Here is a 20,097-nt window from a genome sequence, read left to right as displayed (position 1 = left end):
CAAGGAAACTAAAGGTTGATAATAAAAACTTTGGTGCAATAAATAAATTACTATTTTCGACATGGACTTGTAACATGACAAGAAGTCACGGTTCGTCATATGAGTATGCTTTTTACCCGCTTTACTCTCCCAGGATATCCTATACTGAATCCATACCTGATACTGGATGTGCTCCATGTACAACGGTGCTGATATCCTGATTGCAACCACGTGCCACATCGCCTTCTTGAGCTGAGGAAATTGACTGAATGCTTCGTGCATGTCTTCCGCGGCTATGAAGAATGTCTGAGAAAGTGTGTATAGTTTGAGTTAGATCAGGGGTGGACAAAGTTTTTGGACCAGGGGCTACCATGTAGACTGGCGGGCATGTAAGTGTGACGTAAAAAGTTACATTTTAGGAACAACATTTACAGTGGTAAAAGAGCAAAATGACAGGTGACAGGTGAAAAAAGGAGATGTGAAAGCATGCCGTCGAACCGAGTGAGCGAGAAATCGTAAAGTTTTTTTAACGTCCCTATAACATGAAAGTCTGTGACAACCTGAGATGCAACTTACACAGACTACGCTCTAACAAGCCTATTGCACCGTACAGGTTTCCATAGCAACAACTATTTAGTGCATGCAAAATAGGTTAACATCAGAAATTTATAGCAGCATCAGACGGGCCAAATGATTACCTAACAGGCTGAATTTGGCCCGCAGGCTGTAGTTTGCTCATGTTAGAATTAGAGGAGAAGAAAAAATCAGCACAAGAAATCTGCAATTTGCACACTAAGTGGAGCTATGGATCGTTTTGTTGAGTTGTTGTTGGGAAAAAATGCTTTTCTCCACATCTAATGGACAAATCAATTGCAATTAGAGGGCTGAAAGGCTATAACTTTGATGTTAAACCCTACAATGCACAAGTAAGGAGTTCTAGTTCACAAGAGATTTTTTTAGGTTTGGTTTAACAATTCTTCCTCGAATAGTAACCTATTTCAGTATCTGCTTCTACACAGCCTTGTTCGGAGCGAATCTGAAAAACGCTTCTCATACCTGAACAGCTGTTTCACAAGTGACAGTGCAAGTCCTTGCACTTCCAGTCAACAACCCGATTTCACCAATAATGTTCCCACTGCACAAGAAATCCTCTTGATCTCCTCTGTTTTTCTGTTTCAAAACCCCAGACAACTGTCCAGAATCATCACTTCTAGCAGGGGCTTGCAAACGGAATAATTGGATCTGTCCGTGGAGTCCGCCGTGTAGCTGTGAGAATAAGAATGTATGGTTGCATTACATCAGGGGTGTGCAACCTTAATACAGGAGGGACAGATAAAAATAACCGGATGAAACCAGTATTTAACATAGGTTTTTAGTAGTTTCCAGGCACAAAAATACTGCTATTTAAATTTATTGTCACAAAGCCTTAAACAAAGTCAGTGAGAAATTTGCATCTTCTTTTCCAGACTACTTTTTCCAAGTTCCTAATTCAATTGAAGTGCTAGCAATTCTAAGTTTATTTTTGACACAACATTCAAAAATGGCATTTCTCTGTGGGCGTTGAAATCACTCGCATGTACCGGATTAAACTAAATTTAAAACTTGTTTCGCAGGTCGCACACCGTTCAAAGTTGGTAACTTTTTTCGTGGGCCGCACAATATTTCTTTGTGGGGCGAATTCGGCCCACGGAACACAGGTTGCACACTTCTGGGGTAATGAAATTCAAATAAATTGAGTCAAATAAAAGACTTCTCCAAATCTTACCCTGATCATACCGTAGACAACAATATGGATCCCGTCAACTTCGTCTCCTTCTTGCATTATGATGTCACCATAGTCATAGTCCATGATCGAACAATGAGAACGAATGAAAGCAAGAATTTTCGAATCTCCTGTGGTTAAAAAGTGATGAATATTCATAAAAATTGGTGCTTGTAAGTAGTGTTTTTTGGATTAATTTGATCAAAGCAGGGTGAAGCAAACTCAGAAGTAAAAGAGACTCATCTATGAGGAAAGTTTCGGACGACCAATGAAACGTCCAACCAAATCATATCTTGAATGTCAATATTGCATATTTATTGAATATAGTAAATTCTGAATAAGGACAAAGTAAGCATCATATCTTTCCAATGTAAATGAGTCTGCCTTGGAATACATGAATATACACGTTCCTGCCCTAATTATTCTAGGACAGAGATCTTCAAACTGGTGGTCTCGACTCTCGGTGGCTCATTGGGGGCCACATTAAAATTTTATGTTAAAAAAAGTATTGACATATTTGGAAGATTCGAAACAGTACTAAAAAAACAACCATCATTGAAATAAAACTAAGCTTTGATCTTTTGTGCGAGAATATGCAGCGCATAAGTTTCATCAGAGGTATTGCTGATTTTATTATTTTCCTCTAATAGTTTCTGTATTGCTGAATTTTTCTTTATTTTCAGTTTCTGAGAGTTAATTAAGAAGAAATTTGGTTGCACCAAGTGGGTCGCGATGATAAAAGTTTGAAGGACACTGTTTTAGGGGCTGCTTTAATCGATTTTAATTGCAAGCTTACCAAGCATCCATGGAATATTTTCCAACAAATCTTCGGGGGGAGGGGGAGGAACGAACGATGGAACTTGTTTCTTTAACTTAACTTCAACTCCTCGCTCTAGCAGCTGAGTCTCAATTTCGTCAAGAACTCCACCTGAAATATAGAGATTTGTAGTCTTATAACCCATCTTATCAGCTTTCCTCTTTGTGGAATTTTTAAAAAAAATAATCCCCTTCTCCTCTACTGCAAGACACTCAAGGTTTCCATAATTTAAAGAATGAATATTCCAAAATCGCAACTCTGTGCTAAAAATATTTTGACTTCATCGAATTAAAAAATATTGAATTCAGCTCCTGACATCAGGTTGCTTCCAACCCCGAACCGCTAGAATCTAAATTTTGTAAACAAATACTTAGGCGTAAACAGGCTTTCCTGATAGACTGTAAAGAGCGCATGACAATCTAACTTTTTGACCTCCTGTTTATGGTTCCAGAGGTAGATAGAGCATGACTGGTAATTCCCAAATCTCATTGTGTTTAAACAATACATGCTCAATTAAGTCAAAACACTGAGAAATAACCTCATCAAACAATGAAACTAGGAAGAACGGAAGTGAGAAGAAAAGTAAAATCAGTACAGTGCCTAGCATTGTGACCCCAACAAACTGCTATGTGGCCTCCTAGAGGGGAACGACCCCTGGTTTGGAACCTCTGCCAAAATTAGTCTAGATAGTATCGGTTCCTCTACCATCAAGTCCATGCTTCCAAAAAACCGGTAACTAACTAATCCCGTAACTGGACGAGAGGCCACGGTTCACCATATAGATAAGCCGTCTTATCGGCTTTCCTCTCCCCCAATATAAATATGTAAATCCTATCTTATGCTTAACCTGCACACAGTTGGTATATCGTATCTCTAGTCTGGTTCAGAATTGTCCTCACTGCACTTTTAGTTTTCACACTGATTGCAATTCCTGGGTGATCTCTTTGAAGCAAACCTGAAAAGCATAATATTACTAATGATCAGTGCCAGTGCTCATACAAATGATCAGTGTTCCCAACTCACCCATCTCTCTAATTTCATACAAATGATCAGTGTTCCCAACTCACCCATCTCATACAAATGATCAGTGTTCCCACTCACCCATCTCTCTAATCTCATACAAATGATCAGTGTTCCCAACTCACCCATCTCTCTAATCTCATACAAACGATCAGTGTTCCCAACTCACCCATCTCTCTAATCTCATACAAACGATCAGTGTTCCCAACTCACCCATCTCTCTAATCTCATACAAACGATCAGTGTTCCCAACTCACCCATCTCTCTAATCTCATACAAATGATCAGTGTTCCCAACTCACCCATCTCTTTAATTTCATAGAAATGATCAGTGTTCCCAACTCACCCATCTCTCTAATCTCATACAAATGATCAGTGTTCCCAACTCACCCATCTCTCTAATCTCATACAAACGATCAGTGTTCCCAACTCACCCATCTCTCTAATCTCATACAAATGATCAGTGTTCCCAACTCACCCATCCCTTTAATTTCATAGAAATGATCAGTGTTCCCAACTCACCCATCTCTCTAATCTCATACAAATGATCAGTGTTCCCAACTCACCCATCTCTCTAATTTCATACAAATGATCAGTGTTCCCAACTCACCCATCTCTTTAATTTCATAGAAATGATCAGTGTTCCCAACTCACCCATCTCTCTAATCTCATACAAACGATCAGTGTTCCCAACTCACCCATCTCTCTAATCTCATACAAATGATCAGTGTTCCCAACTCACCCATCTCTTTAATTTCATAGAAATGATCAGTGTTCCCAACTCACCCATCTCTCTAATCTCATACAAATGATCAGTGTTCCCAACTCACCCATCTCTCTAATTTCATAGAAATGATCAGTGTTCTCTCTCTAATCTCTCTCATCTCATACAAATGATCAGTGTTCCCAACTCACCCATCTCTTTAATTTCATAGAAATGATCAGTGTTCCCAACTCACCCATCTCTCTAATCTCATACAAATGATCAGTGTTCCCAACTCACCCATCTCTCTAATTTCATAGAAATGATCAGTGTTCCCAACTCACCCATCTATCTAATCTCATACAAACGATCAGTGTTCCCAACTCACCCATCTCTCTAATCTCATACAAACGATCAGTGTTCCCAACTCACCCATCTCTCTAATCTCATACAAACGATCAGTGTTCCCAACTCACCCATCTCTCTAATCTCATACAAATGATCAGTGTTCCCAACTCACCCATCTCTCTAATCTCATACAAATGATCAGTGTTCCCAACTCACCCATCTCTCTTATCACTGTCAACCTATTTTCATTCGATGCTGTCATCAACTTTTCCTGGATTCCTCGATTCTCACTGATACTGACAATTAGTTTGCTCACTTCTTCCTCTGCAGCTACGAAACCTTTGCCGACATCGTAACCAAAACTGAGCCTGGAAGAGTATAAGTTGAAATGAAGCCTCAAATAATGCCCTTCACACAGAATTACAACTAGCAAGATACTGTTTGGAAAGAGCGGAAACATTTCTTATTGGTGCAGATTATCTAGCAAATGCACAACGCTGTAGTGAGTGCATCACACTATGCATTAGGAAAATGCTCGCTACCGCACAATTATGTGCGAAAGTACATGCTGGACTCGCTGTCATCGTTGGATTGATTGTTCATGTGATTACTGGTCGGTTACGAATTCCTCCACCATCAAGTCCATGCTTCCGAAAACAAATAACTGACTAACTAATCCCATTCCCGACCTGGACTGGAATCACATTTCTTTCAAGGCTTTATCATTAGGTTGATGTTTAAGGACGTAAAAAATAGGATTTGAAGTGAGCATTTTGGTCCATAAAATACGGTATATAAGTCTCACCTTTTATTGATCTGCTTGTTAATAAAGTCGATTGTCTTTGGAATGATCGTTTTAGAAAGACGCAGAATCCTCGTTGCTCGAAGCATTCGCAACGATTTCGCTACTTTGCTGAATTTCACAACCTTGGTCGTTCTGCGTGAAAAATATCAGAGATCTGATTCATACCGCAGTGGGAAAACAGCTGCACACTAATACAAATGTATTTTTGTAACGTTTCGTCTGACCAAAATCAGAATATAATTTTATTCCAATTATCTCTATTTTAGTTCTGTTACGAGTTTGGACACTGTCTGTGTTAGCCAAGTGAATATACCCTCTTTCCAAAGACTTCAGTCCCTTTTACATAACTTGATGTAAAGTAGGCGAACAAAATTAGTTACCATGATATTGGCAACACACTTCTGGAGCGATATAAAATAAACATGAAATCTCATTTCAATATAACTTACTTTACGGTTTTAGCGATTGAGCCAGTTGCGGCAGTTGCATCCACAATAACCATGTCGATGATGATTTCAATGAAACAAATCGCCAAGATTAGAATGTCAAACCAATTCCATTTGTCGCTGAAATATTGTTTCGCTCCGAGGCCGACAAACTAAAGAGATAAGATTTGTGATTTTTCACCACTTGGCGTCAGGTAATGCTATGTACTCTGAATTAGGGTTTCTCAAACTGGGGTCCACGAACGCCTGGTGATACGTGATAATTGCAAAGGGGGGCTGCAACGATATGAAAAGAGTCTGATCGATCTTCAATGATCGATATTTCCTTCCTCGCTGGTTAGGTTCAGAAATTGATATGGCATAGTATGGGGGTTCAAAACTAAGACTCACAAATAAGGATCCACAGACCAAAAAGCTTGGAGAAACCCACTCTATATAATATTTTAAAAGAGATTGAAATGGAGCCTCAAACAAGGCACTGCACACAAAGTTACAACTAGCAAGATAACGTTTGGGAAGAGCAGAAACATTCCCTATTAGCGCACTGTGGTGCATCATGATAAGCGTTAGGAAAATGCTCGTAACCTCACCTCTGATTACCCTGTATAAAATGAGGCTTCATTTTAAGTTTTTGTAAAATATCCCGGCCTTAATTATCACAATTAAGTATGAAATTTTGATACTCCAAACCAAAAAAATTAAAATTTTAATTCTGTAATCTCGAATCCAGGGTATTTAGAAATACAGAACAAGGTTTTTATTCGCAAAAATTGATTTCCTCGAGAGATCGGGGTCAAAATTCCTATCAAACTGAAAGCCGTAGTCGAAATCAAAATTTTTTCAACGAGGCGTCTAAATTTTATCAGCCCACGCTCGGAAGCCAGAGTTTCCCTGTCTGCTGCACAGGCAGTGTGGTGCATTGTGACAAGAATTGGAAATAAACTCCCCACCCTACCTCTGAATACCCTGATAGGGTTCGCATGTTCAAATTCCATGCAGGAATGGTTATGTGCGAGAGGATTGATGGAATCCTCACTGCCGTAGGGTGGTTCACGTAACCGCTGGTCGGTTACAGCTTCCTCCACCATCAAGTCCATGCTTCCGAAAACAAATAACTAACTAATCCCATACCTGACATGAACTGGTAACCGGACGAGAGGCTGTAATTTGCCACATGATTATGTCGTCTTAACGGCTTTTCTCTCCCTCAGAGATAAATATGTAAATCCCATATCTATCTGATATGATAAAAAAGAAGAAAACTATCTTTCTCTGGTCGACTAATTCCATCCACTAAAACATAAATTTGGACCACCTTTCTTTATGTGACTGATTTCATTCACAAAACAAATTAATGAAGCAACAACAAACCTTCATTCCGGCTTCTACACAGTAGATAATGATGAAGACGTAGTTGGTGAGCTGTTAGAGAAAAAAAGGAAAATTAAACATTAATTAAAACAAAAAACATTCAAAACAAATGGAATATGTATAACTCTATAAGCAGCATAACTGGCAAAATTTTTTTTTTAGATTTTAGAATTAATTCCAAAGATCACCCGAATAAGCATCAAAATTTTTAGGAAAAATTAAGGAGGAAAAAAGGGAATGCCAATCTTATCTGTTTATCTTATAAAATCTGACCTGTAATCCTATGAGCCACTGGTCGGCATTTTCCCAAGTTTCATCGATTAAGAAATCCATTATGATGGGAAAAATGTTGATCAGAATAACCATTTGCATAACAATTTCAAACTGACCAGAACGTACGATGCGAAACAAGCGTTTGATCTGACGACTTCGGCTGTAAAAATTTGAGTTGGTATATTTATTATTTGACTTAGAAAACTTTAACAAGAAGTGCTCTGTTTTTTTATATGACTCCTATTTATGCATTTCTCTCTGAACAAGGTCCTGTACAAGCAGTAATTGATTGGCTTAGTGGCGCATCGTGCTAAGCGTTAGGAATATGCACTGGAACTGGAGCATACTTGATTTACAAATTGCAATAAATAATTAAAAAGCACTTCAGTGTGAGAGGTGCCAAATTTGGTTATCGAACAGCAGTGCTCGTAAGCAAGTCTAACACGAGAGTAATAATAAAAAGTCGAAATGTATTTATAGAGTATCATATGTGTTAACTTGAAAAAAAAACAATAAATACGTCAAGGCAGGCCAATCTGGTATGCCTAGTAGTCTCACCTTTCAACAACAACGAAAACGATTTCGTGCACCAACAATCTAAGTAGCCATGACGACAGCTGTGTTGAGGTAAAGTCACAATGGTACCATTATGTGCGAGAGGATTGCTGACCTCCTTGCACTGTAGGGTGGTTCGCATTACCGCTGGCTGGTTACGGCTTCCTCCACCATCAAGTCCATGCATCTGAAACAAGTTACTGGCTAACTAATCCCATACCCGACATGGAAGGGTAACTGGACCAGAGGTCGTGGTTCGCAATATGATTGGCGACTTTCCATTCCCCTGGTATTATTATATCATAAATCCTCTCTGACTATATGCGAGGAAAATGGCGGAATCTTTTTAGTTTAGAATTGCCTGCTCATTTTATCGCATCCTGGATGAGACTTGAGGCACAGAATTTCAACTCAAGATGGGTGACATGCGATGACAACATAGTAAGTCTAACGCCTTAAACGCTAGGTTAACCATTAGTATCACTGTTTTCGAAATTCTCCTTCCCGATCTGTTGAATTAGATGTCAGAATCTCGGGTGTCGTTGCTCAATAACCGAAGTCAGACTTCCTCAGACATTACAGTTCAACCATCATTCAACTGCACATATACATTGTAGAATGAACTGTATAGAATTTCTGAGTGGCGGGAAACACAAGAAACCAGTGCCAATAAACAAGGTAGCAAATGTTGTCATTACACCGATAAATGTCTGTACTAGTCATACATACCCAGGTGGTTGCATGGTATCGATCTTCTTTCCGTACTGCATGTCTTCCAGCTTTGACTTGAACCACGGCAGGAAGCCTTTCACTTGCCAACACTTACGGATGGTGTCAACGTTCACAAATCTAAGACAATGTATATATATTTCTTACAATGTGTTTTCAAACCTTTTTTTACTCCTAGGAACGCTTTACACTAACAGATACTGATACACAGCCATATAGCTCTCCTTCTTCTATATTCCACAATTTCTGATTGTACAAAGCTGTATAACTAATAATTCGGTTAGAAGTACTTGTGAATAGCAGAAATTAATATACATTACCAGACACTTTCAAAGTAGGGATCAGTATAAAATCATTACATATGATTTGGAAAAAAAACTCAATAGGGACAAACAGTCAGGGAAACACAATCGGGACATACTAGTCGTTCGCACAGAAATGCTTGACAACATTAGATTCATCATATAATTCAACTATTTTTTTGGAGCAGTTAAATTTGATTTAACTTTTAACTAACTTAATTTGACTTTTAATCGTAGTTGGAATCTCGATCGCATACTGGAGTCAAATTATTTTCAAATTAGAGCTAAGGTGAGACAAACTTAAATTTTATTCAGCACAGAGTCAATCGTGAATTATTTCCAACTCAAAAACCTTCCTCAGATCATTTAATCTGTTTCATAAATCTTTGAGATAGGAAACACGAAACGAAACGTGCACATACTTTTCTTCGAGCAAACCCATGGAAAAAAGGGAAAAAATACCAAAAAAATAACACTTACTCCCCAGGCTTATCTGCTGCAGTATCAGCAGCTGAAACCAGCACTCTAGCCTCCTGGTCAGTTAGCATACCATTGCTGTATTGTTTCCAGTAAGACATCTAAGAAGAAAAAATTGGTTGAAAATAATATTTTGACTATCTTTCAGCCTAAAGCAGCTTAATCCTATGGAGAACCACGGCCTCTTGTACGGTTACCAGTCCATGTCAGGTATGGGATTAGTCAACCAGTTGGATATTTGTTCCAGATGCATGGACTTTATATTCCATATTTTAACGAAGATCGCTAAATCGGAAAAATTTAGCAATCAATTCCGAATTCAAATTCAAAAATTAATTCAACTATGGCTCCCAGTAAGGAAATTTTTTTTAAATCTGACCTGAACTTTGTATTATTTGCATTGTGAATGTGTGACTGCATATGCAATGCTTCTCCTATGGTTTACCCCTATGACCCCCCCAGGCCCGCCCAGAGACAGACTTGAAACAATCCCGCCCCAATAGTAATAGACTGTCCCAACTTCTTGAAGTTCTGTTCTAAAACACCCCCCTTTTACTTGAAAAGAATCCTGAATAAACCATCTTACCGGCTTTCTTCTCAAATAAAAGAATAAAAGTCATATTTTATTGAACCCTCGTATTTCTAATAAATTTATTGTGTGTCCCCAAACCTTCAATGCTTTGATGAGTCTCAATCTTGCTTCTTCAAACAAATCTTTGAACGTTTGATCTTCCGATTTCGACATCTGAAACGAAATCTGAGGGATCAATGGTTTGGTTTATCAGTAAGCTATGATCAGATTTGTCAAACTTTTCAACTTGCGCTAATAATAGAATTGCAGCACACTAATTACAAAAGTTTCCCAGGTCATTCATTCTGGAAACCACAATGCAGAGGGTGGTCCAAACCCAGGCCCGCGGGCCACATGTGGTGACACAAAATGATGAATGCACATGCAAAATTTGAAGCAGATTCAACCACGCCTTCGTGAGATATCGCATGCATCTAACAGACAAACAGACAAATACCTATCAACATACTTACCGATCCAAAGATCGATAATTAACAAGATTTGCTTTCAATCAAGAACATCCGCATTTCATAGTCAATTCTCATACAAGGTGTCCGTAAAGTCTCTTTACAATTTCAATTTTGTTATGAAGTCAGTTTTCAATATATCTTGCCCATTTTTTTTCATTATAATCAGTATTTATTCAAGTATTTTTACTTCATTTAATACATCTGTGAGGGCTAAAACAACATATGGTATCGATAAATTCCCTCTGCAATTTTAAAAAAATTTGAGACTTTACGGATTACTTCGTATTTTTTTTAAAGAATTGGGGCAGTTAAAATGAATATTTATTCAGATTCAAACGTTGTCTCTGATTTCTTCTCAATATTATACAATCAGAACATCTATATTGCGAAATCCCACCGCAATATTCACCTTTACTTCATCTGGGCTCACTTCGCCGTCTCGTGCTGGATGAATCCTTCCTTGACCAGACCATCCACCGGCTGCCACAGCCCCAGACTAGAAAAATAAAAAGGATAAGGACATGATAGCTATGGACCTTTCCCCGACCTTTGACCCCTGTAAATTCTTCCTATACTTTGCCATTGCAAAATTTTCGGGGCTATTTTAAGAGTGCTTTTGCGAGTTGGCACCTGTGAAATGGGTGATGTGTTTCAAACCATCATTGTGATTTAGCGCATACAACAATCTGTTTTTTAAAAGTACGGGTAAAGAATTTCAGGCTAGTCTATCACAGCTATTTCTACACTAATTTCTTATTACTGCAATTAAATTAAAACTTCTAGGAAGACAGGGTGACCACTGAATTATCTGATTTATATTTAAGTATCCGAAACACAACTGAAAACTAACGAATAGAGTTCAAAAACGCGAAAACGAAGTAATGTTTATGACCACGCTTGAAAATCTATCTGAGTGAGAAAAATGTCTGAGCGGATGCAAAAAGGGAGCATTGTTACGTCACTTTTTGCATCTTGCTGATTGGCCAATGTCACGAAGTAAACAAGGAAGTCGATGCTCGGGGAAAGGTCCATTAGCTAGGTGGTTAACTATAGCGTTGAACTATATTTGCATTGCAGGTTATCAAGGTTCTCTCATTCAGATCCCTTGGCCATCACTTCACCCATGGTGAGATAAATTGAATAGGCAATGTAAAGATCTCTGTTCTCCCAAACTTAGAATAGAAGTGACTTCCTCAACAAAGCCTCATTTGAACTTATAAATTGAACAAGGGTGGACGTTTTAACAATGAATTCTTGTGGTTAAAATTATTTGGCATCGTTTGGGGATCTGGAAGACCCAGACTAGAAATAAGATGGTGTCTTATGTTTCACTCCTATGGCGTATCTATGATATGGCAGCCATAGCCAGTGCCATGAGTACTGTTTGGATAGAGTGCACAAAAAGTGAAAAGTTTCAATCGTGAAAAGTTTTTATAATCCAATTTGAAATTTAAATAAATGAAACTTGTATTTTTACTTATATAGTAAAGCACAAGGGTCTCATTTTAACAACAACCGTTAATACGTCAACTAACAAACAATGTCACTAACTTTGCCCTGTTTCATTGCTACTTTTTCACTCACACAATTTAGAAGGATCATAATCCTCTCAGTTCTGCAGTGCCTAACCAAAAACGAAATCTGCAGATAGGTAAATGCAAATAACATACAATGACTGGTACCTAATGACAAGTGTGGTCACTATGACCTATTGATTTAAGCATAGCCTCCTCTCTCTTTTGGTCGCGCAGATCACAGATGTTGGGTCGACCCAATAGCCCCGATCTTTCAACTAGGATGAAAAATATAACTCACCGTTGGATATTCCTTATAAGGGTATGATATCTGCGTCATCTCATGCACAATTGACCATCTTGCGTCAGCTAGAAATCTGTCGTACTTCAGTACAGAAACGGAACGTTTGATATCCAGCTGTATTCGATTCACTGCATTCAACATTGTCAGCTGTTGAGCTGTTGTGACTGCAAGCATACCTGAGGAAAGCAAAGAGTTTTTGCATTTTGATGATGGTCAGGTGGTTACAACCAGTAGTAGGATTCAGCCGGTTCGAACCGGTTCTATAGAACCGTCTCACAGAATTTTGTGAGATCAACGAACCGGTTAGCATTACTGGTTACTGTCAATGCTCTGTTTGCAACAGAACCGGTTGACAAATATGACATTTGAAACCGACTGACAAAAAATTTGCTCTATGATTTCTCTCTATGGTTTTGCAATGAACAACCCGTATTCGTATAATGCAAGCATAAGTAAAATTACTTTATCAAGTGATTCAAGAGTCATGCTGCACACAAACATAAATATATCTCAGAAACCTCTAAGAATATTTTACACTGAGCAAATGTTTGTTTTAGTGAGCATGAGCATTTTAAAGTTGTGTGAGAAGATTCCTGATAGATTTACAAGCCTTGTAAAATATTACAATAGTATAATATAATATCAGAATGTGAGTGACATCACAACGAAAAGTGGCAACCAAAATGTGAAATATGGAACAAGCATTCTAGCTGGCCGTTGAAAAATATGACAGCAATGCTTTAAAACGCAATGTTGCAAATATTCAAAAATGCGAACCAAGATGGCGCACAACCTGAACTCAGGTTGTGTACCAGGTTAGGGTTCAGGTTATGCAACATCTTGGTGCGCATACTTCAGGAGCACCCAAAAATGAGATCCTACTGCGCAATTAGTCTGATGGTATTGCGCAATGGCGCAGTTGCACACCTGGTCAGAAAATTTCATTTTACTCAGATGAAAAGCTCTGGAATTACTCGTATCCAACAATGTTGGCATCATAGGTTTAAGCTCCGCGCTCCCAAGCAAATAAATGGTTACAAAGAGATACTCACCTGTTAAAGATCACTATTTTCAGTGACTCAAGATTCTTGCTGTACATTAACACAAATAATTGGGGTCATGCGTTAATGGATTTAAATTTAAAAAATGGAAGAGTGATGAAGGCTATTCTCAATATGTTAAAAGTCTTGCTGCAAGCTAAAACTAAAGTTGATTTTCGTCAGAAGAAATTTTACAGAAGTATATTTGTGTTAGAACTGAGTGAGTGTGTGTTACATTGCTTTGAGCAAATTTCCTCAAAAAAACTTAGAGTTACAACCTCACATAATCCCTAGCTAACAATTGAAAATAATAAACATATAGAACTCCAGAAGTGTGTGTACCAATGAGGAGGTAAAGGGACTGAAGCCTATGTTCAGGTGGATATTCACTTGGCTAGCGCAGACAGTCTCCGAACTCATAATAAAATAACGAAAATCGGAATAGAAAAATGACCTAACCCTAACTTGGTACACACACTACCAAAATCAGTCCTACAGTTCCATAAATAAAACACAGTGAACAACCCACCAAGCCTGTCCAGGAAAGCTTCGATGGTTGATGCGTTTATCAGCAGCGTCAGGAGCACAATGCCGCCAGTATGAAGGAGAATCTGAAAATGAGAAAAATCAGTCATGTTTGTATATATATGATGTTTAATACTGTTCCACTCTGAACATGGCTCAGTACAAGTATCTGCTGATATAAAGGAAATGCCATGTTTCAAAATATTTTAGTGCGGTACTCTGCCCAATCTATTACACCTTGGGTGGGTTGAGAGGGTCAGAAAGTGATCCCAAGATTTCAGCCTGTCCTGCCAACATAGTCAAGACTTCCACTAGGAAATGTCACCCACAATTTACAACTTTGAGTTGGTGTGATTCTGACTCATAGCTAACTACCTGCCAATGAAACCTCGGAATACCCATGACTTGACTAGACTTGGGACCTCTATCCAGCACTTTTACGCGCAATTTAAAAATACCAATGGAGGTAAATGTTACTCCTTACACTAAGCCAAGTTGAAGCAAATTTCTCACCTTTTGAAAAACTTTCTGAAAATCGACTTCTGTAAAAAATATAAAAGCACATATAAGAATTAAGTTGTGTATACCTATTGTTGTTATGAGATGTATTCTTTTGGAATAAATATTTCCAAAGCAAGGAAATACGCACCCACTAACTAAGATTCATTTTTGAACAAAGTTATGGGCACTAACTCAGAAGTTACTTTTGCTTCAGATGCATGAACTTGATGGAGGAGGGGGCCGTAACTAACCATGGTTATGCAAACCACCCTACATTAGTTAGGAGTCCAGCAATCATCTCACACAGAGTAATCATTACGCATAACACTTAGCACAATGTCCCAACCGCTGTGCCTGATCCATTGATGAAACCTTCCGGCTTCGGTCCAAAACTTTAGGTTGAGAGGAATTTCAAGTTCAACTGTAAGCTCATATCTTATAACAGTGGCTCTCAATCTTTTATGGTTTGTGGATCCTTTCCAGAGGCATGTAGCACTCTTGGCCACCCTGTTCATCACTCTTGAGTGTTATTTCGATTGGTAGATTTCAAATCCCATTATGTTCAAACAATTCATGCTCAAGCAATTGGAATTAGAAAGAAAGAGGAGTTTTTTAGTGAAGAGAAAGTAAAATCAGTTTGCTCCTAGCATTGTGGGCCCTTTAGGGAGCCACGATTCCCCGACTGGGAATCGCTGTCTTACAACATGTTAACCCTTTACTGCCAAACCGACTTACCATCCTCTGTCATTATAGAAAGAGTTTGTGGTTCAATGAGATCCGATACTCTGCCCGTCGACTCTAATTCTGCAGCTAGCATCGTAATGTTTGGAGATACGTTGTCAAATTGAGTCAAATTAAATGTGCTAACATCAATAGGTGGCGCTAGAATGCTGTGAAAAATTTGTCTGTGTTAGATTTGTATTTGTTTCAAGGGATAAAAGATGAAATTCTCCTTTATAGAGAGATAGCTTTTAATGCTCATGTCCGAGATTTATTATCTTTGTCGCATTTGGACAATTGCCAGCTACAAAATGTTTATTCCTTAGTTCATTTTTAACTGATCATTGCAAAGAACTGAATATATCCCAGTAAATATTATTAATTTGCTAACAAATCCCGAATCATATTTTGTTACAGAATACCTCCTCATAACAGGTAGAAGCATTTGATCACTCAATGCGTAATATCATAGTCCTGGTGTATAATGATGATGATAATAATTAGATGTTTTTGTTTCAAGAGACAAAAGATGGTCAGCTTATAATGCTCAGGTCCCCGATGTAGTGCTTTTCACCTATTTCGCATTTGAACAACTACCCGCTACAGAATGTTTATTATTTCAGTTGTTTTTGAGAATAATAAGAAATCCCAAAGCAAGAGAGTTGGACTATAGGTAAATGTCCTTCTACTTCTGGACCTATGGGTATGCCGTTTTAAGATTGTTAAATGTTTTCCAAATTGAACACAGAAAAAAATTTGCATATTTATTCCATAGGCGAAAAAGTGATAAGAAAGCTTCATCATATGGCGGACCAACATCTCTCGTCTGGTTACCAGTTCATGTCGGGTATGGGCTTAGTTAGCCAGTCATTTATTTCAGATGCATGGACTTGATGGCGGAGTCGCAACCGACCAGCGGTTACGTAATCAATCTATGACAACGAATCCATGTTGGAGTGAAAGTGTGATAATGGTTCTTAAAAAGCTCAAAGTTGAAGACTTACTTGACATAACTGTTGAGATAGATCGCCAATGCCAATCCGACAGCTCCACGTAGTCCTCCCCATGTCATCACAAGAACGTGTCTCCAGTTCAACTCAATCCCAAGACGAGTCATCAGAGGGAAGAAACTGAAAATGCTGATGGCCCTGGAAAAATTCAGTAAAAAAATTACGAATAATGCTTTTTAATTACGCGAGTAAGCCATGGTACAAAAAATGGCAACATACATTACAAACGCCATGACGAAAATTCATAAAAGTTCTTGAATGAAATCTAAATATGAAACCTAAAAGTACTACACCTTGTAACAAAAAATATAGGTAAGAAAACACGAGAGCGTCTGTCTAATCAGGTTTTAAGCTTGTAAGTATTGTGATAATACATGAATATAAACAAAAAACACAATGATATACTCTCCCATCTAAGTCTGAGAGCCTTGTGATAATGCATTGATGATATAAGGATAAATATAAATTGAGATACTTTCCAATCGAGCTTGTCAGCATTGTGATAATGCATTAATATAAGTAAAAATAATATACAATGGGCCATAGTCGCAGCCAGTAATTTTTGTTTTGAAGTTTCCGATTGATAAGTTAGAGTTAGACTACAACAGCTAACGGGTCCAGACAATGGCCGGAAAACGTGTTTTTTTAGTATTGAGAGTCTAAATAGCTTCTCAAAATATGAAAACCGTACGTATGATACAGAAAAATGCTTTTTTTTTACATTTCAAAAGGGGGTATCCGCCCCCTGAACCCCCACTGGCAACACCCCTGCGATTACACTCTCTAGTCCAGTGGTTCTCAACCTTTTTGTCTTTGCGGACCCTTCTGATACTCTCGAAGCGATCGCGGACCCCTCAAAAGATTTTTTATTTGGAATTTAGTTGATAGCTTAAACAGCAACCAAATATTCCATACAGATTTAACCAAGTAAAAAATAACACCAAACTAGTGGACATTTTCATTTGTCAAATCAAAAACACTCAATGGGATTTCTGCTGTTGCATATCAGAAGCAAGTCTTGAAATATGTGGTCGTGTTTTTGATAATGATAGACATATATCGTCGTCGACGTTCAGTTGGTTACGAGCCTCGGATTTGATATAAACGAGAGCAGAAAATCCACTTTCACAAACGCAAGTGGAGGCGAATGGAACAATAACGCGAAATGCTTTCATCGATATATTTGGGTTCGACGGCAAAGAAAGTGATCACTGTATCTGCATTCTCGTATTTATCATTGTGATGTCACAACTCGTATTTGTCACAATAGGTCTACGCGAGCTGAATCAAAATAGTTTTTGTAGGTTATTGTCACATTGTCATAGGCAGCAAATTTTCGAGCTTATTACAAAAAACGATATTAACTGCAAATAATTTCCTAAAATCCTAATTTAGAGGCAGACCTCCTGGAAATGCTTCGCGGACCACCGGTTGAGAACTACTGCTCTAGTCATTGTGATAGGTACCCACTAGTCCAGTCTGCCATACTTCAAAGTAATACCAACCTTATAATAGTAATCCCGACATATATAACGAGGAGATATCCCACATCGTACCAAGAAATATCGCCCATGAACTTGGTGATTTGGATTCCAACTATCACAAAAATTAAGGTGTTCGCAAGATATGCCAGCATCTCCCAGAATCTAAAAAATGAATGACTATTAGTCCATGAAAAAATTTACAATGGAGCGATTTAGTCCAGCGGTTCCCAACCTCAAGAAGGGCACAGAGCAGTTGGATGGTCTAATACTAGACGCAGAACTGGATTTACTTTTTCTTTTACAAAACAAACTATTTGTTCTTCCTAGTTTCATTGTTTAAGTAGTATATTTCACAGAAGTTTGAAGATAATAGGATTTGAAATCCACTAATCATAATACCACTGGAACATGGGGGTCATAATGAGTGCTAAACCCCTCCGGAAATGGGCCACGAGCCATAAAAGGTTGGAAACCACTGATTTAGTTTTTAACTACAGACTCAGAGTTGTGAAAAGCGTCTGAAATGGTTAAATGATTCCTCAACCTGACCTAGACAAATGCATTGGTATCCTTGAAATGCCTGTCATGTCAGAGGTTTTCATTGCTCTCACTATTCAAGTTTGCACTCGTGTTGGGCAGTTCCGAGTCGAGTCTGGATTTGATTTGGACTCAAGTCACCACTCATTAAAGACTAAACATTAAAGACTAAAAGTGACTCAAGACATCTAAATGAAATCACTCGAACTCAATTAGCGGCGTAGCGCATCGTGCTAAGCGTTAACAATACGCCCGCCACCCCCTTTGATTACTCTCCGTTGGTTCACAGGTTCGAATCCCATGCAGGGATGATCATGTGCGAGAGAATTGCTGGACTTCTCGCCGTCGTAGGGTGGTTCGTGCAACTGCTGGTTGGGTATGACATCCTCTGTTATCACGTCCCTGCTTCCGAAAACATATAACATGGACTGGTAACCTGACGAGAGGCTGTGGTTGCCATATGATTCAGTCGTCCTATCAGTCTTCCTCCTCCGAATATAAAAATGTAAATTCTATTCTAAATACAAACTATATTATACTTAACTCAGTGATTACCGGTAACTCAACACAACTGGCCCTCCCCACATCTGACAGTTTCAGCTACATGGCAGTATACTTACTTATCCAGTCTAGACTGAGTGATGTCCCCAGTATACCATTTTATTAAGCCATCTTATCGCTTCCCCTCTCCCAAGTTATTGAAAAATCATAACCAAAACGGCAAAAGTGTTTTACCTGTGTAGGAAATGGTCGACCTGTGGAGTGATTGAGGCTCTGTCCAATGCAAGTCCAAAGACAACGACTGCTAGCACACCGGATGTTTTAGCCTGAACATAAATTGAATTGTTGACTTTTTTACATGGTGTTTTATGTCTTTTCACTCTAAACAAGGCTCCTTATAAGCGGCCACTGATAGGTAATGAGAAATTATAGTTTAAGAACTTCTATGAATCTCATGTCAATTAGCAATTACTGGTACGTAATGGTACGTCAGAGATGAGTCTCTTTTACTTCTGATTGAGTGCCCGTAACTTTACTCAGAGATGAGATCCTTCACTTTTGAGTGAGTACGCTTGACCTTGCTTTGAGAATTTAAAAAACACTGAAACACCTCCGGGAAATACCCCTCCCTCATGAAAATGAGGTTAGAGTCAGACACTCACCCATTCTCCGAAATAGAAAGTTAGGTAAGTGAAACTCAGAGTGACAGTGATTTCAGCCAGAGCATCATTGTAGATGTAACCGAGGATGAAACCTGCGACTTTGGCGAAGAGAAATCCCATTACAGGACCCAGGAATGATTGTTGCATCACAAGTTGGAAAGTTGTGAGACCTGAAATAGGATGACCAATTATTTTAAGCGTGTTATTTGTCTTTAAATGTTCAGACACTTTCGATAATAAAAAAAGGTGGAAGACATTAAGATAATCAACCAGAAAGCCATACAGTGTATTTTAATGCTCTGTTCGATGTATATTTAGAAAAGGTCACAACGGGTCTGTACGTTTTGTTTGATCAAAATCAGACTTACTCAAACAAGCACTTTACAACAGCAGTTTACATTTGTGTCAGTGTGCAGCAGGACTCTTCAATTGCATAGCATGCGCATGTTTATTCCTGCTACAGCATTTTTGCTTTATTCGCCTCCATTAGCATAGAAGCACAGAGAAAGGATGGAGAGTTAGTCCTGCGCAACCCAATCAATATATGTTGTATTTGAATTTTTAGTTGACTGCTAGATAGCCCAAATTTTTTTGCCCGGCCTTGTGATTTATCTTTTCTGTTTCGGGAGGAGCTGACGAAAACATTGTGATTCACTAGAGGTTTTGCTGAAG

The 20,097-nt window shown here is 38.5% G+C and overlaps 1 protein-coding gene across 2 annotated transcripts in view; it reads right to left on the bottom strand.

The window, feature by feature from the left end:
* The window catches only part of LOC120334035 (sperm-specific sodium:proton exchanger-like), a 28,554-nt gene that overhangs the window by 2,320 nt on the left and 6,137 nt on the right, over positions 1–20,097 (bottom strand). The window contains exons 7-28 of one of the 2 annotated variants that reach the window (XM_078109534.1): positions 19,426–19,595; positions 18,998–19,089; positions 17,747–17,887; positions 16,236–16,379; positions 15,247–15,401; positions 14,524–14,552; positions 14,015–14,096; positions 12,443–12,621; positions 11,037–11,123; positions 10,257–10,343; positions 9,590–9,687; positions 8,808–8,927; positions 7,524–7,683; positions 7,251–7,301; positions 5,883–6,031; positions 5,434–5,565; positions 4,845–4,996; positions 3,406–3,513; positions 2,538–2,669; positions 1,745–1,872; positions 1,036–1,245; positions 157–285 (exon numbers count right to left, since the gene is read on the bottom strand). In XM_078109534.1, the coding sequence (XP_077965660.1) occupies positions 157–285; positions 1,036–1,245; positions 1,745–1,872; positions 2,538–2,669; positions 3,406–3,513; positions 4,845–4,996; positions 5,434–5,565; positions 5,883–6,031; positions 7,251–7,301; positions 7,524–7,683; positions 8,808–8,927; positions 9,590–9,687; positions 10,257–10,343; positions 11,037–11,123; positions 12,443–12,621; positions 14,015–14,096; positions 14,524–14,552; positions 15,247–15,401; positions 16,236–16,379; positions 17,747–17,887; positions 18,998–19,089; positions 19,426–19,595 (2,735 nt within the window). The remainder of the gene's footprint in view (positions 1–156; positions 286–1,035; positions 1,246–1,744; positions 1,873–2,537; positions 2,670–3,405; positions 3,514–4,844; positions 4,997–5,433; positions 5,566–5,882; positions 6,032–7,250; positions 7,302–7,523; positions 7,684–8,807; positions 8,928–9,589; positions 9,688–10,256; positions 10,344–11,036; positions 11,124–12,442; positions 12,622–14,014; positions 14,097–14,523; positions 14,553–15,246; positions 15,402–16,235; positions 16,380–17,746; positions 17,888–18,997; positions 19,090–19,425; positions 19,596–20,097) is intronic. The other variant, XM_078109535.1, reaches the window with a different exon arrangement.

This window comes from Styela clava, chromosome 15 (assembly GCF_964204865.1).
Source record: "Styela clava chromosome 15, kaStyClav1.hap1.2, whole genome shotgun sequence".
Taxonomy (NCBI): Eukaryota; Metazoa; Chordata; class Ascidiacea; order Stolidobranchia; family Styelidae; genus Styela; species Styela clava.
This window is presented reverse-complemented; position numbering and strand designations above follow the sequence as displayed.